General features: G+C 69.3%; 1 protein-coding gene across 1 annotated transcript; it reads right to left on the bottom strand.

The window, feature by feature from the left end:
- Window positions 1-750: 750 nt before the first annotated feature.
- On the bottom strand, window positions 751-11,925 carry PKP3 (plakophilin 3). Its single transcript, XM_012769570.2, has 14 exons — window positions 11,707-11,925; window positions 8,673-8,862; window positions 6,757-6,836; window positions 5,972-6,600; window positions 5,751-5,874; window positions 5,218-5,422; window positions 3,818-3,992; window positions 3,307-3,424; window positions 3,062-3,232; window positions 2,350-2,535; window positions 1,915-2,068; window positions 1,546-1,738; window positions 1,346-1,433; window positions 751-1,097 (listed from the first exon to the last, which is right to left on the bottom strand). Exons 1-14 carry the CDS (start codon window positions 11,785-11,787, stop codon window positions 1,062-1,064), a joined length of 2,430 nt encoding a protein of 809 aa, XP_012625024.2. The 5' UTR covers window positions 11,788-11,925; the 3' UTR covers window positions 751-1,061.
- Window positions 11,926-12,751: the final 826 nt, after the last annotated feature.

The raw sequence follows: 12,751 nt of genomic DNA, 5'->3' as shown, positions 1-12,751 counted from the left end.
GGGCCTGTGCTGTCCTGGGCGGAGCCCCCTCAGCCTCCCCTTGGCTGGCCTCTGGGCTCTCCACACCCCTTCTCATCCACCGTGCCGGCCAGTCACCACGTCTGCCCATCCACCGTCCTGAGCAGCTCAGGGCCTCCAGTCTCCCTGCCTGGCCCCTGCTTGGGGGTGTGACGTCCCCAGTCTCCCTCCAATCTGGACACGTCCTGGAGGGGTGTCCACATCTGCCCTCAACTTCTGAGCTTTGCAAAAGCTTTTTGTTATAACGATAGCAACAGTGGCTTCACAACCAAATGGCCTGGCTCTGGGTAAGGTAGGTGGGGATAGGCTTGGGGTCCCAGAGCCTCAGTGGCCAGCGTGGGAGTCCCTGGCCAGGCACAGGGGCAGACCTGAGTCCCCTGGTGCTGGCCCCTGGCAGGCAGCAAGGGTGTTGTGTGCAGTTACCACATGAGTGCACTGTATGAGGCAGCCCCGCTTCCAGCCGCTCCACTCAGCAGGCCCCCAGCTCTGCTGCAGCCGTGCCTGTGGTGCCCCGAGGCTGTCCCTGCTGCCCCTCGACCCTCTCCGCCCTGCAGGGCCAGCGCCCCTCTGCTGCACGCTCCACCCCTGTCCTGCGTCCTCAGACCTCGGCAGGCTCGTGTGTGAGCTCAGGCCGTGAGTGTCCTTGGGGCAGGTGGGTGTGCTTGTGGACACCGTGAGTCCCAGGACCAGCCAGCCAGGTGGGGCCACTGTGGAAGTGTGTGGGCCAGTGGATGTGTTCATTGCCATCTTTATTTCAGGGCCGGCTGCCCTGTGGTGCTGCCAGGCCGCAGCTGGCCCCACCTCCGCCCCACGCACCCAAGCTGCCTCAGCCCTGCCCCAACCCCTGCCCTGCAGAAGCCAAGTCCCCCGCTGTGAGCCCCACCCCTCCTGGTGGCCTAGGCCTCTCAAGTTGCACAGGGCCCTGTAAGAAGCCCCTTGGGCGTCAGCCTTCTCCTCCAGGCCAGGCTGGCGAGGCCGGAGCTGAGCCTGTCCCTCGGAGGCTGGGCCATATCACCACCTTCTCCTCCTCCGGGAGGTCTCGCCTACGGGCCCAGGAAGTCCTCCTTCCGATAGCCCTTCTGCGGTGGGGGGCCGGGAGTCAGGGTGCGCGCCTGCCCTCCCTCTGCCCGCTGTCTGCCCCAGCGTGCCTGGCGTGGCACGGACCCCTCGCTCCCGGGTCCCTGGTCTCCACCTCCCACTACCCTCTTCCCGGGCCTCCTGCTCCACGTGGGTTTCCACGGTCCTCCCTGACGTGGGCCCCCTCCCGTGCCGCGTACTCAGGGCCCACACCCCACGGCCCCGCTTGCCCTGGGCTCTAGGAACCTACCGCCCGGAAGTCGCGGTGGAGCTTGTTGTACTGCCACAGGTTGGCCAAGAGGCTGGAGGCCGCCCGGGAGGACTTCTCGCTGTCGGGGCTGGGGGTGGGGGAGTCAGGAGGTGACACACATGGCCAGAAGCCTGGGAGGGCCAGAGAGCCCCTCCAGGCTGCCGCAGGGTAGCAAGGTCGCAGGGTCAGGTCCGCCTCACCTGTCCCGCTTCTTCTTGATGAAGATGAGCTTCCGCAGCCCGTCGAAGTAGAGCAGGTCCCGGGCAGCGATGGGGCTGGCCACCACCAGGTTGTTGAGCACAGCAATGATGTTCACCAGCACGTCAGCTGGGGGCGACTTCTCGCCCACGCTGCCAGGGAGCTTCTCGATCAGGTGGCTCACGACCTTCGTGGCTGCGGGCAGGTCGGGAGGTCAGTCCTCACCCCCACGCCTGGCCACCTCGCACCTGGGCCCCCCGCCTCCCCGGGGGAGCTGGCGAGCCTGTGCACCGCGCCCAGCGGGGGAGGCAGCAAACGGGGAGAAGGCCAGGCCCGGGTGGACGCCCAGCTGGGCGGGAGGCCCGACTCACACATCTCGTCCTTGTTCCTGGCGTTCCGGGACAGGTTTCGGATGAGGCCAGTCAGCGAGCGCAGCTGGTGGTGGTCTGCGGTCCGCACACGGTCCAGCAGGGGGTTCAGGATGCGCTCCTGCTCCAGGGCCAGGCGGCTCAGCACGCCGGCCCACTGCGGGGTGGGGGACGGGGTGTGAGCAGAAGGCCCCCACCCTCAGGTCCAGCGGAGGTCCGGGGCGCAACCGCTTCTCTGCCTCCTGCTGCCACCGAGGGGTCCCTGCTTGGTGACCGGGATCGGGAGCCTCCCCGGACCCCCCGCGGGGAGCCCCAGGCCGCACATGGCCCCAAGACACTTCGCCAGGCGCTGACCTCAGACGCCCCCTCCCTGCCAGACTGCGACCCCTGGCACAGGCTCTGCCTCCCGGCCCCGGCCCCGGCCCCGCCCCGGCCCACCCTGCGGTCTCCGGCGGTGATGTTCTGCAGCGCCCCGGCCGCGGCCTCCGTGGTGTGGCGGTTGAGCTCACAGCGCTGCAGCAGCCGGTTGTACAGCCCCACGATCTGGGGGCTCCACAGCCACTCCAGGCCCTTGGGGTCCTTGGACACCTCCGCGAAGGTGAGGGCGTCGGCCGTCAGGGGCAGCTGCTCGGGAGGAGGGCACCGCAGTCAGCGGGCCAGTGGCCGGACACCCCTGCCCACCACCCGCCCAGGCCAGGGTGGGGGGTGGGGGATAGTGGGGGTGGGGGATGGGGGATAGTGGGGGGTGGGGGGTGGGGGTGGCAGGGGTGGGGGGTAGTGGGGCGTGGGGGGTGGCAGGGGTGGGGGGAGGGGGTGGCAGGGGTGGAGGGTGGGGAGGGGGTGGCAGGTGTGGGGGTGGGGGTGACAGGGGTGGGGGGTGGCAGTGGTGGGGAGTGGGGGGTGGGGGGAGGGGGTGGCAGGGGTGGAGGGTGGGGAGGGGGGTGGCAGGGGTGGGGTGGGGGAGGGGGGTGGCATGGGTGGGGGTGGGGGATGGGGTGGCAGGGGGAGGGGGTGGGGGTGGCAGGGGTGGGGGTGGCAGGGGTGGGGGGTGGCAGGGGTGGGGGTGGCATGGGTGGGGGGTGACAGGGGGGTGGCAGGGGTGGGGGGTGACAGTGGTGAGGGGTGGGGGGAGGGGGTGGTGGTAACCCACCTCCCGCAGCCGCCGGCTCTGCGGCGTGAAGCAGCCCACCACCTCCCCGGGCGGCACGCCCGCCATGTCCCTGCGGCCTCGGCCCTCCAGCCGCTGCAGGGCGGAAGGTGGCATCTCGTCGTACAGGCGGTAGGACAGGTTGCGAAGCACGCACACGGCATTCTCCACGCTCTGGGGAGGCAGGGAGGGCGGGCGGTCAGAGGGGCCCCCTGGCGCACCCGGGCCCCCGGGCGGGCCACCCTCACCTTGTCCTCGCACTTGCCCACGTCCAGGGCGTGGTTGATGTAGGTGACCAGGGCGTCCACCAGCCCGTGGCACTCGCGCATCTTCTGGCGGGTGGCCTGCGAGGCTGAGCTGAGGTTCCTGGGGACGGAGGCAGGTCAGAGCCCCCCATCCCAGGCCTTACCTAGGGCTGGGGTGCCCCCCAGTGCCCGACCATGCCTCCTGCCCCTGGCCCCACTGCCCACCTATCCCCCAACCCACTCCTGCGGTGGGGGAGCTACAGAGGTCAGATCAGGTGCCAGCTTTAATGAAGCCTGAGCCTGCAGCCCCCCCAAGTCTGCTGACGCCCAACCACACCTGGTGGCCACACCTGGTGGCCACACCTGGCCTGTCCCCCATCCTGCTCCAGCCCGTGCGTCCTCTGGCCTGTGTCCTGCTCCCAGCCCCTCTCGCTGGCTGCACCTGTCATCCAGGCCTCAGATTAAGACGCATCTTCTCAGCCCCCAGCACAGCCTCTCCCACCCACCCGCGCACCTGAGGAAGCCAGTGGCGTTGTAGAAGATCTCAGCCTCAGAGGCGTTCTGTTGGATGAGGGGGGGGCCCCCGGCGCCCGACAGAGGGCTCAGCACCAGGTCCGTGAGCTGCTCCAGCGTGTCGCGGGCCAGCCGGTCCTTCAGGTGGTCGCTGGATGAAAGGTTCCACAGAATGCCTGGGCAGGTGGGGCCGGGCTGCCGTCAGGGTCACCCCCGGCTGCCTCTGTTTCTCTGGGGACGGTGGGGGGGAGGCTCCCCTTCCCCCAGGGCCGGCCCGGGGTTTGTGCTCTATCCAAGAACCCCCCTGGGGAGATGTGAGGGTGGCTTGTGGGCTACAGGGATGGGACCGCTCAGGAAAGAGCACGTGGGGACGAGAGGGCCTGGGGGTCGAAGAGGCTCCAAAGAGACACAGAACAGTCACTAGGGATGCACAGCAGACAGAGTCCAAGGGGAGCAGGGGTAGGGACACAGCCAGTGCAGAGAGGGACAGAAAGGCCAAAGGGACGTTGTGGGGTAGAGCGGCCAGGTGGAGGAGGGGCCAGGTGGAGGAGGGGCCGGGTGGAGGAGGGGCCGGGTGGAGGAGGGGCCAGATGGAGGGGGGACAGCATAGGAGGGGCCAGATGGAGGGGGGACAGCATAGGAGGGGACAGGTGAAGGGTGGGGCAGGCAGACTATGGGACACAGACAGGCCAGAGGCGACAGGTGGAAGGGGGGACAGGCAGAGGGGGACAGGCAGAGTGGGACGGTGGAGGAGGGGACAGGTGGAGGAAGGGACAGGTGGAGGGGGGACAGCAGAGGAGGGGACAGGTGAAGGGTGGGGCAGGCAGACCATGTCCCCCAGGCCAGAGGGGACAGGTGGAAGGGGAGACAGGCGGAGAAGGGGACAAGTGGAGGAAGGGACAGGTGGAGAAGGGGACAGGCAGAGGGGGACAGATGGAGGGGGACAGCAGAGGAGGGGACAGGTGAAGAAGGGTGGGGCAGGCAGACCATGGGACACAGACAGGCCAGAGGGGACAGGTGGAAGGCGGATAGGCGGAGGGGGACAGGCGGAGGGGAACAGGCAGAGGGGGTACAGGCAGAAGGGGACAGGCGGAGGGGGACAGGCGGAGGGGGACAGGCAGAAGGGGACAGGCGGAGGGGGACAGGCGGAGGGGGACAGGCAGAGGGGACAGGCAGAGAGGGACAGGCGGAAGGGGACAGGCAGAGGGGGACAGGCGGAGGGGGACAGGTGGAAGGGGACAGGCAGAGGGGGACAGGCGGAGGGGGACAGGCAGAGGGGGACAGGCGGAAGGGGAAAGGCGGAGGGGGACAGGCAGAGGGGGACAGGCGGAGGGGGACAGGCGGAGGGGACAGGCGGAGGGGGACAGGCAGAGGGGGACAGGCGGAGAGCACAAGTGGCACCTGTGACGTTCTTGCGCAGCTCATCGTCCTGCTCCCGCAGAGTCCGCAGCAGCTCGAATATCCCGTTCTCCTCCACCAGGGCCAGCTTGTTGTCTGTGTTGTCATAGATGAGGTTGCGCATGGCGCCTGTGGCGTGGCGCTGCACCTCCTGGTTGGCGTGGTTGAAGAGCTTCACCAGCCTGGGTATGGCCTGAAGGCTGCGGGCCTGCGGGCACAGGCACAGGGGTGCACACACGTGTGAAGATGCAGGTGTTTGCAGACACGTCCGGGTGTGTGGAGACATGCACAGATATTACAGACGTGCTAATGTATGTAGGCATATGCATGTATATGCAAATGATGCAGGTGCATGCAGATGTATGCAAATTGCACCCTCCTGCCCATCTTCTGCCGAGGAGGCTCTGCACAGGATGGGGTCTTCCTAGTCATTGGGGATTGGCAAGGGGTGGTCAGGGACCAGAGCTCGGGGAGGGGTAGGAGGGCTAGCAGGGTGGCTACCGAGGGGAGGGTGTGGGTGGCCAGGGGCCAGTCACCTGCTTCTTGGCGGCCGCGTCACTGTAGCACTTGTGCTGGATGTAGGCTGCTCCCAGCACCTGCAGGTTGGGGTCTGAAGCCATGAGGTACTTGACCGCTGAGGGCAGGTCAATGTCATCAAAACTGCAGAGCCAGGGGTCAGGGGTCAGGGGTCAGGGTAACCTTGGGTTCAGGCCCCAGTGTGGCAGAAGCCCCTCCCTGTGCCAGCCCAGCTGCTCACCCACTGCTGAGCCTCTGCAGGGAGCGGTGGCTGCAGTAGCTGTCCAGCCCACGCACGTCCGGCAGGTGGCCCGAGTCAGCCAGGCTGAGGCTGCGCACGGACGGTGCCCGGACCACAGGCTCCAGCACGGCCCCCGGCGGCACTGCCCCAGCCCCCCCGCGACTTCGGTGGCTGCTCTGGAACCGCTGCAAGGTCCGCATGGCAGGGGCACGGATGGTCCGGCACGGGGGGCCCTCCGGGGCCTCGGGCCAGTCTAGCCCGGCCGCCCGCCCGGAGCTGGAGCTGGCCTGGCGCTCGTAGGCGAAAGCCCTGTAGCTGGAGGCGGCCGCGGGCTCCAGCTGCTCGGACACCACGCTGTAGCGGTCATCCAGGCCCCCGGCCCCCAGCCTCAGGGAGCGCAGCGACAGGGTGTCATAGTCGGCCCGGCTCCCGGCCCCCACACGCTCGTGGAAGGACACGGGCCTGGCGGGCATGTGCGGGGCGGGCTGGGTGGCCCCGTACCCCATGGCCACGAAGGCGCCGCCCCCGTTGGGGGCAGAGCTCAGCCTCTGACTGCTGCTCAGGTCTACCGCCGAGCGAGAGGACCAGGAGGCCGGGCCGTAGGCTGGCTTGGCGATGGGCCGGTAGGTCTGTCGGGGGAGTGGGGAGGGCAGTGAGGGGGTGTCTGGGGCTCGCCTGCACCCGCCCAGCTCTGACCCTGCAGCCCCCAGCCTCACCACGGAGCCTCCCGCTCTCTGGCCCGCAGAGCTGCAACTGTGCCCGCTCCGGCCAGGCCCCTCACTCACCGAGGTCTTGTCCCCGCTCAGGCCCTGAGACCGCGAGCTGAAGCCGGACTGCAGGGTGTGGTACGGACCCCTGAACGTGCCTGTGGACAGGGACAGTGGTAGCCCTCTGGGCCAGACAGCAAAGCCCCCACCCCGGGGGCAGCCTTGGATCTCGGGCAGGCAGGCCAGAGCCAGGTGGGCTTCCCCGTCTCTGCCTTGGCCTTGTCTCCTCCGGGGGTCAGGGGGAAACAGCTGGGATTCTGACTGCCTGGGCGACGTGCCAGGGACTCCTCTGTCAGCTCTCCAATCCCTGCCAGGGCACAGCACCCAGCCCCCTCCTCCAGGAAGGCAGCCAGGCCTGCCCCGGCCTACACTGACCTCTTGGAGCTCCTCTCATGCCCAGACTGGTCTGTGCCATGGCCACGGGGGAGTGACAGCATGCTGGCCAAGGACACACTGCTTCCCTGGACCAGTCTGCCCTGACGGCAGCGCCCAGGCAGGGGCCACACCCACCCCCTGAGCACCCATGAGCCCGGGGCAGCCACAGCAGCCCGACGCCACGGCGAGTGGACAGACAGGTGAGTGGGCAGACAGGTGGGTGGACAGAGGGATTGGAGAGTGGGCGGTGAGTGAGTGTCACATGGGTGGTGGCCAGCAGGCAGCTGGATGAACAGGTGGGCAGGTGCCGAGTGGACAGAGGGGTGCACCAGGAGAGCTGGACGCAGGCCAGGACCTGCCCGAGGGGCCCTGGGCCCTCCCCCGACTCTGCCCAGGAGCCAGGCGGTCTGTGAGCCCCCCAGCAAGCTCCAGACCCACCCTGGTTAATGAGGCTTCTGACGCTAGTGAGGCCCAGCCTGGGGGGACACACCTCTGCCCAGGGACCTCACCCCCACCCCCAAATTATAATCCACCTCCCCCTAATTGGCAGGCCGGCTAGGGTGGTAATTAACCCTCCTCCACCCTGTGACCCCTGGGCACCCGGTCTAGTCGCCAGCAAGGCTGAGGCCCAGGGAGGAGGGCCCAGCGATCCGGGCCACCCCAGCCCTCTGCCCCTCTCGTCCCCTCTCCCCGGCAAGTGGCTGCAGCCAGTCCTAGGCAGGTCCCCCAAATGTCCCGTGGACCACGGTGAACTGGGCCTGGGCCCCTGACATTCTGGGAGGTTCACCTTACTGTCTAACCTTAATCCCTGTTGCTGTGCCCTGGCAAGGGAGGAAGTGACATTTCTAGAATGACTGCCCTGAACGTCTGTGTGATCCTTTGACACACACGGGCACAAACGCCCCCCCCCCCAGCAGGGCCAAGGCTCCTGCACAGGTGGGTCTGGCTGGCTCTCAGGGGCCCCCTCCATCTGCCGTTCCCACGGACAATATCTGGGTCACTCCAGCCGGGCCCTCCCCCTGCAATTCCGCAGGGAGGCCCTGGTCCAGACAGGCCTTGGCGCTCCTCCAGGACTTCTGAGACACCCCCCGCCCCGTTCCTGGCCTGCTCATTCCTGTGGGGTGTGGGGGGCACGTGGGGAGGAGGCTGGTGTCTGAGGGTCTGTGCCGAGTCACGGAGACCAAGCAGGAGCCTGCGCTCCGTGTGTGCGTGCCATTTGCAGACGGCCGGGCCCGTCCTGCCGGCCATGTGCCCACGCCCCCGCCAGTGCTCCCCGCAGGGAGGGATGAGGCTGCAGGGACAGGAGGGTCCCAGCTAGGCTCCGTCCTGGAGGACCCAGGGGTCCCCACTGGGGTGGGGCAGCCCCACCCCTGGGTCCCCCCGCCCGGCGGGGCGGGGCGGGGCGGGTGACTCAGTGCGAGGCCTAGGTGAGTCAGGAGCTGAACCCGGAGCCGCCCGCCACCGCGGCGGCCTCTGCCCCTCGCACTGCCAACCTGGGGCGGCCTCCTCTGCCTGCCCCCGCCGTCCCTCCCGCCTGGCACCGTGCGGCGCTGGCCTACCTCTGGCTGCCTCAGCCTCCGCCTCGGTGGCCCCATTGTGCCGCGGCTGCTGGCCCAGCTGCAGAAGGCGGGCCCGGACCTGCTCCTGGACGCGGGCTGCCCGCAGTCGCTCTGCCTCCGGCCCCTCTGCTCCCCGGCGATCCAGCTGCAGGTCCGAGGGCAGGGCCAGGGAGCACACGCCGGCCTCGGGCTGCAGGGCGGACAGCAGGAAGTTACCGTCCTGCATGGCAGCGGGGGTGCCGGCCGGGCCTCAGCGCCGCCTCCACCGCCTCCAACCTAAACTATCTTTGGTCTTGTTCCTTGAGGCCCTGTCCCCGGAGTTCCCTCCCCACGTCCCTGCTGGCTGGCCGCACCCAGAACCAGCCCGGAGACAGACGCTGGCCTGGCCCTGAGCTCAGCTGGGGGCGGGGATACCTGGGCCAGGTGGGAGGGAGGGGCTGCCGCCTGCTTAAGGTGGAGTTTGGGCGGAAGAGCAGGCCCTACATGGCCCTAGGTCCCAGCCTGGCCTCCTGCCGCTTTCTGCGTCCAGGGACGGGGCCATGGGGCCTGGGTCCTCGCTGTCAGCCTGTGAAAGGCAGACCTGGCCCATCGGCGTGGGGGTGGGCCAGATGGGCCTGCTGGGGTGCCAGTGGCTGACCAGCCCCCTGAGTGGCTGGGGTGCCTTTGGGGAAGCCTGTGGCCTGACACCTCCCAGTCTGAGGGGAAGGTGTCCCACTCTCTAGGGGTCTGGGGCTCTAGGTAGCTCCAAGGGACCAGGCAACCTCCAAGACAGCCCAACTGCGAGGCCCGGGCGAGGCCAGCGGGACCCTCCTGGCCCCTGGGACCCCAGCATTCTGGCTCCAGCCCCCAGGCCTGGGGTGGGAGGCCGTTCCCAGCACATGAGTCAGGGCAGCAGGCGGGGTGGCCCCAGGGGGTTGACTCAGAGGGGCCTGGACTCATGTCAGTGCCTGCCAGGCTGGGGGCAGGAGCTGGGATGTGCGGAGAAGAGCCCAGGAGTCTGGGGGGGTGGGCAGGGGAGGATGGGGGCCCAGGAGTCTGGGGGGGACAGGGAGTGGGATGGGGGCCCAGGAGTCTGGGGGGACAGGAGGTGGGATGGGGGCCCAGGAGTCTGTGGGGGACAGGGGATGGGATGGGGGCCCAGGATTCTGGGGGGACAGGGGGTGGGGTGGGGGCCCAGGAGTCTGGGGGGACAGGGGCTGATACGGAGGCCCAGGAGTCTGGGGGGACAGGGGGTGGGATGGGGGCCCAGGACTCTGGGGGGACAGGGGGTAGGATGGGGGCCCAGGAGTCTTGGGGGACAGGGGCTGATATGGAGGCCCAGGAGTCTAGGGGGACAGGGCGTGGGATGGGGACCCAGCAGTCTGGGGGGGACAGGGGGGTGGGATGGGGGCCTAGGAGTCTGGGGGGGCAGGGGGTGGGATGGGGGCCCAGGAGTCTGGGGGGACAGGGCATGGGATGGGGGCCCAGGAGTCTGGGGGGATAGGGGCTGGGATGGGGGCCCAGGAGTCTGGGGGGACAGGGGGTGGGATGGGGGCCCAGGAGTCTGGGAGGACAGGGGGTGGGATGGAGGCCCAGGATTCTAGGAGGACAGGGGCTGGGATGGGGGCCCAGGAGTCTGGGGGGAACAGGGGGTGGGATGGGGGCCCAGGAGTCTGGGGGGGACAGGGGATGGGATGGGGACCCAGGAGTCTGGGGGGGACAGGGGGTGGGATGGGGGCCCAGGAGTCTGGGGGGACAGGGGCTGATACAGAAGCCCAGGAGTCTGGGGGGACAGGGGGTGGGATGGGGGCCCAGGAGTCTTGGGGGACAGGGGCTGATATGGAGGCCCAGGAGTCTGGGGGCACAGAGGGTAGGATGGGGACCCAGGAGTCTTGGGGGACAGGGGCTGATATGGAGGCCCAGGAGTCTAGGGGGACAGGGCGTGGAATGGGGACCCAGCAGTCTGGGGGGACAGGGGGTGGGATGGGGGCCTAGGAGTCTGGGGGGGCAGGGGGTGGGATGGGGGCCCAGGAGTCTGGGGGGACAGGGCATGGGATGGGGACCCAGCAGTCTGTGGGGTACAGGGGGTGGGATGGGGGCCCAGGAGTCTGGGGGGACAGGGCATGGAATGGGGGCCCAGGAGTCTGGGGGGACAGGGGCTGGGATGGGGGCCCAGGAGTCTGGGGGGACAGGGGGTGGGATGGGGGCCCAGGAGTCTGGGGGTACAGGGGGTGGGATGGGGGCCCAGGAGTCTGGGGGTACAGGGGGTGGGATGGGGGCCCAGGATTCTGGGAGGACAGGGGCTGGGATGGGGGCCCAGGAGTCTGGGGGGAACAGGGGGTGGGATGGGGACCCAGGAGTCTGGGGGGACAGGGGGTGGGATGGGGACCCAGGAGTCTGGGGGGGACAGGGGGTGGGATGGGGGCCCAGGAGTCTGGGGGGGACAGGGGGTGGGATGGGGGCCCAGGAGTCTGGGGGAACGGGCTGGGATGGGGGCCCAGGAGTCTGGGGGGACAGGGGCTGAGATGGGGGCCCAGCAGTCTGGGGGGACAGCGACTGGGATGGGGGCCCAGCAGTCTGGGAAGGGTCAGGGAGGGGTGGCCAGGCCAAGCGGGACCTGTCCCCAGGAGATGGCCCTCGAGCAGCCCAGGACCTGGACGGTGTGCTCTGAGGTCCTCTGCTTGGGCCTGGCATCCAGGACAAGCCCCTGGTGGACTAGGGGCCTGGGGATAAGCCCAGGAGGGACGGAGTGGGGACGGAGTGTTTTAACATGCCACCAGGTCCCTGGCCCTGGGCTTGGGGCTGTCCCCCAGGCATTCGCCTCAGCCCTGGTCCCCTGAAGACAGTGCCTTGGTGGCGGGTGGCTGGAGGCAGAGCTGGGGTAGGGAGGGATCCCGGCCAGGAGGCAGCACTGGGGTGAGGTCAGTACTGAGGAGGAGGGTGGGGATCAGGGGTCTGTGGGGGGTTGGAGGGGAAGGGGGGTCCCCTGAACAGTGAAGGCTGGGGTGCGTCCCCGGGGCAGGTGGGGGTGGCAGGGCAGGGGACGGGGGCCTACCCTGCCAGTGGTCCAGATCCCACCAGGCCCTTGGCTGACCCCAGAGGCCACAGCTGCCGGTCTCGTTGTCCTGGGTTCCATCCCGGGCCCGGCCGTGCCGGGCAGCCTCTGGACAGGACTCCGGGGACCCCGCCAGGCGGAGTGGGAACGCCCAGCTCATCAGACCGGTTGCTTCCCTGGGAGATGCATTTCGTGTGGAAAAATCCTGGGAGACAAGTTTGTGCGGCACGGAGCAGGCCTGGAGGCGGACACCTGGCACGGGCCGGGGCCCGCCCTCCGCCGGTCCTCCAGGGCCCACCTGGGCAGCGAGACAGGGCAGCCGGCCCAAGGGGCGTGGGAGAGGGCTGCCCGTGGACAGCCCGGGCCATGTGGGGACAGAGGGGCTCTGGTTTGCCGGAGCCCCGAGGGGTCTCCGGGTGCCTGGCGGCCCGTGGGTTCCTGCATCTCTGTGGCCCCCTGAGTGTCCCCCTTTCTGGGGCAGTGCTGGGGAGGAAGCACAAGGGGGAGGCGTGACGATGGGCTTCCTGGAGGAGGCGGCAGCATGAAGACGTCACCCAGGGAGCTTAGGAAGCAAAGAGGAGAGGGCTCCGTGTGAGCGGCAGGGCCAGGGCCGCCTGCGGGGGCCAGCAGGTTGGGGCCCAGGAGCCGGGGGCCTCCGAGAGGAGTCGTGCCAGGCGGGAGGGCAGGGCGCAGGGCAAGCCTCCAGGTCGGACCCCAGCTGGAGGGGCCTGGTGGGTCTGACCGCAGGAGGGGGAGGCTGGGAGAAAGGCGCGAGAACGTGAAAGCAAAGTCATCTGCCAGAACAAAATCCAGGAGTGGGCCAAACCGGTCCTCCGCCAGGCAGCCCGCAGGGCCGGGGTGGGGAGGGCTCAGCGTGACCTCCAGGAGTGGGCGGGGCTAACCCTAACCCTAACCCTAACCCTTCCCACATCTGGGTCCGGCCAAGTCCAGCTCAGGCCCACCACGGGCACCGCCCCGCTCGGGGCAATGTGGCCCCTGCCCCAACCCTGGGCTGTGGGTGGGGCGGCCCCAACCCCTGGGCCCC

This window comes from Microcebus murinus, chromosome 4 (assembly GCF_040939455.1).
Source record: "Microcebus murinus isolate Inina chromosome 4, M.murinus_Inina_mat1.0, whole genome shotgun sequence".
Taxonomy (NCBI): domain Eukaryota; kingdom Metazoa; phylum Chordata; class Mammalia; order Primates; family Cheirogaleidae; genus Microcebus; species Microcebus murinus.
The sequence above is the reverse complement of the archived record's forward strand: the minus strand, read 5'-3'. Positions and strand labels throughout refer to the sequence as shown.

Bases quoted from the DNA above. Each gene is read 5' to 3' on its own strand.
- PKP3 (XM_012769570.2), bottom strand. From the start codon at position 11,787: ATGGAACCCAGGACAACGAGACCGGCAGCTGTGGCCTCTGGGGTCAGC. The intron at 3,425-3,817 runs GTGCGCGGGTGG...CTCCGTCCCCAG, and splicing joins AACGCCACTGGCTTCCTCAG to GAACCTCAGCTCAGCCTCGC. The intron at 2,536-3,061 runs GTGGGTTACCAC...CCTCCCGAGCAG, and splicing joins AGAGCCGGCGGCTGCGGGAG to CTGCCCCTGACGGCCGACGC.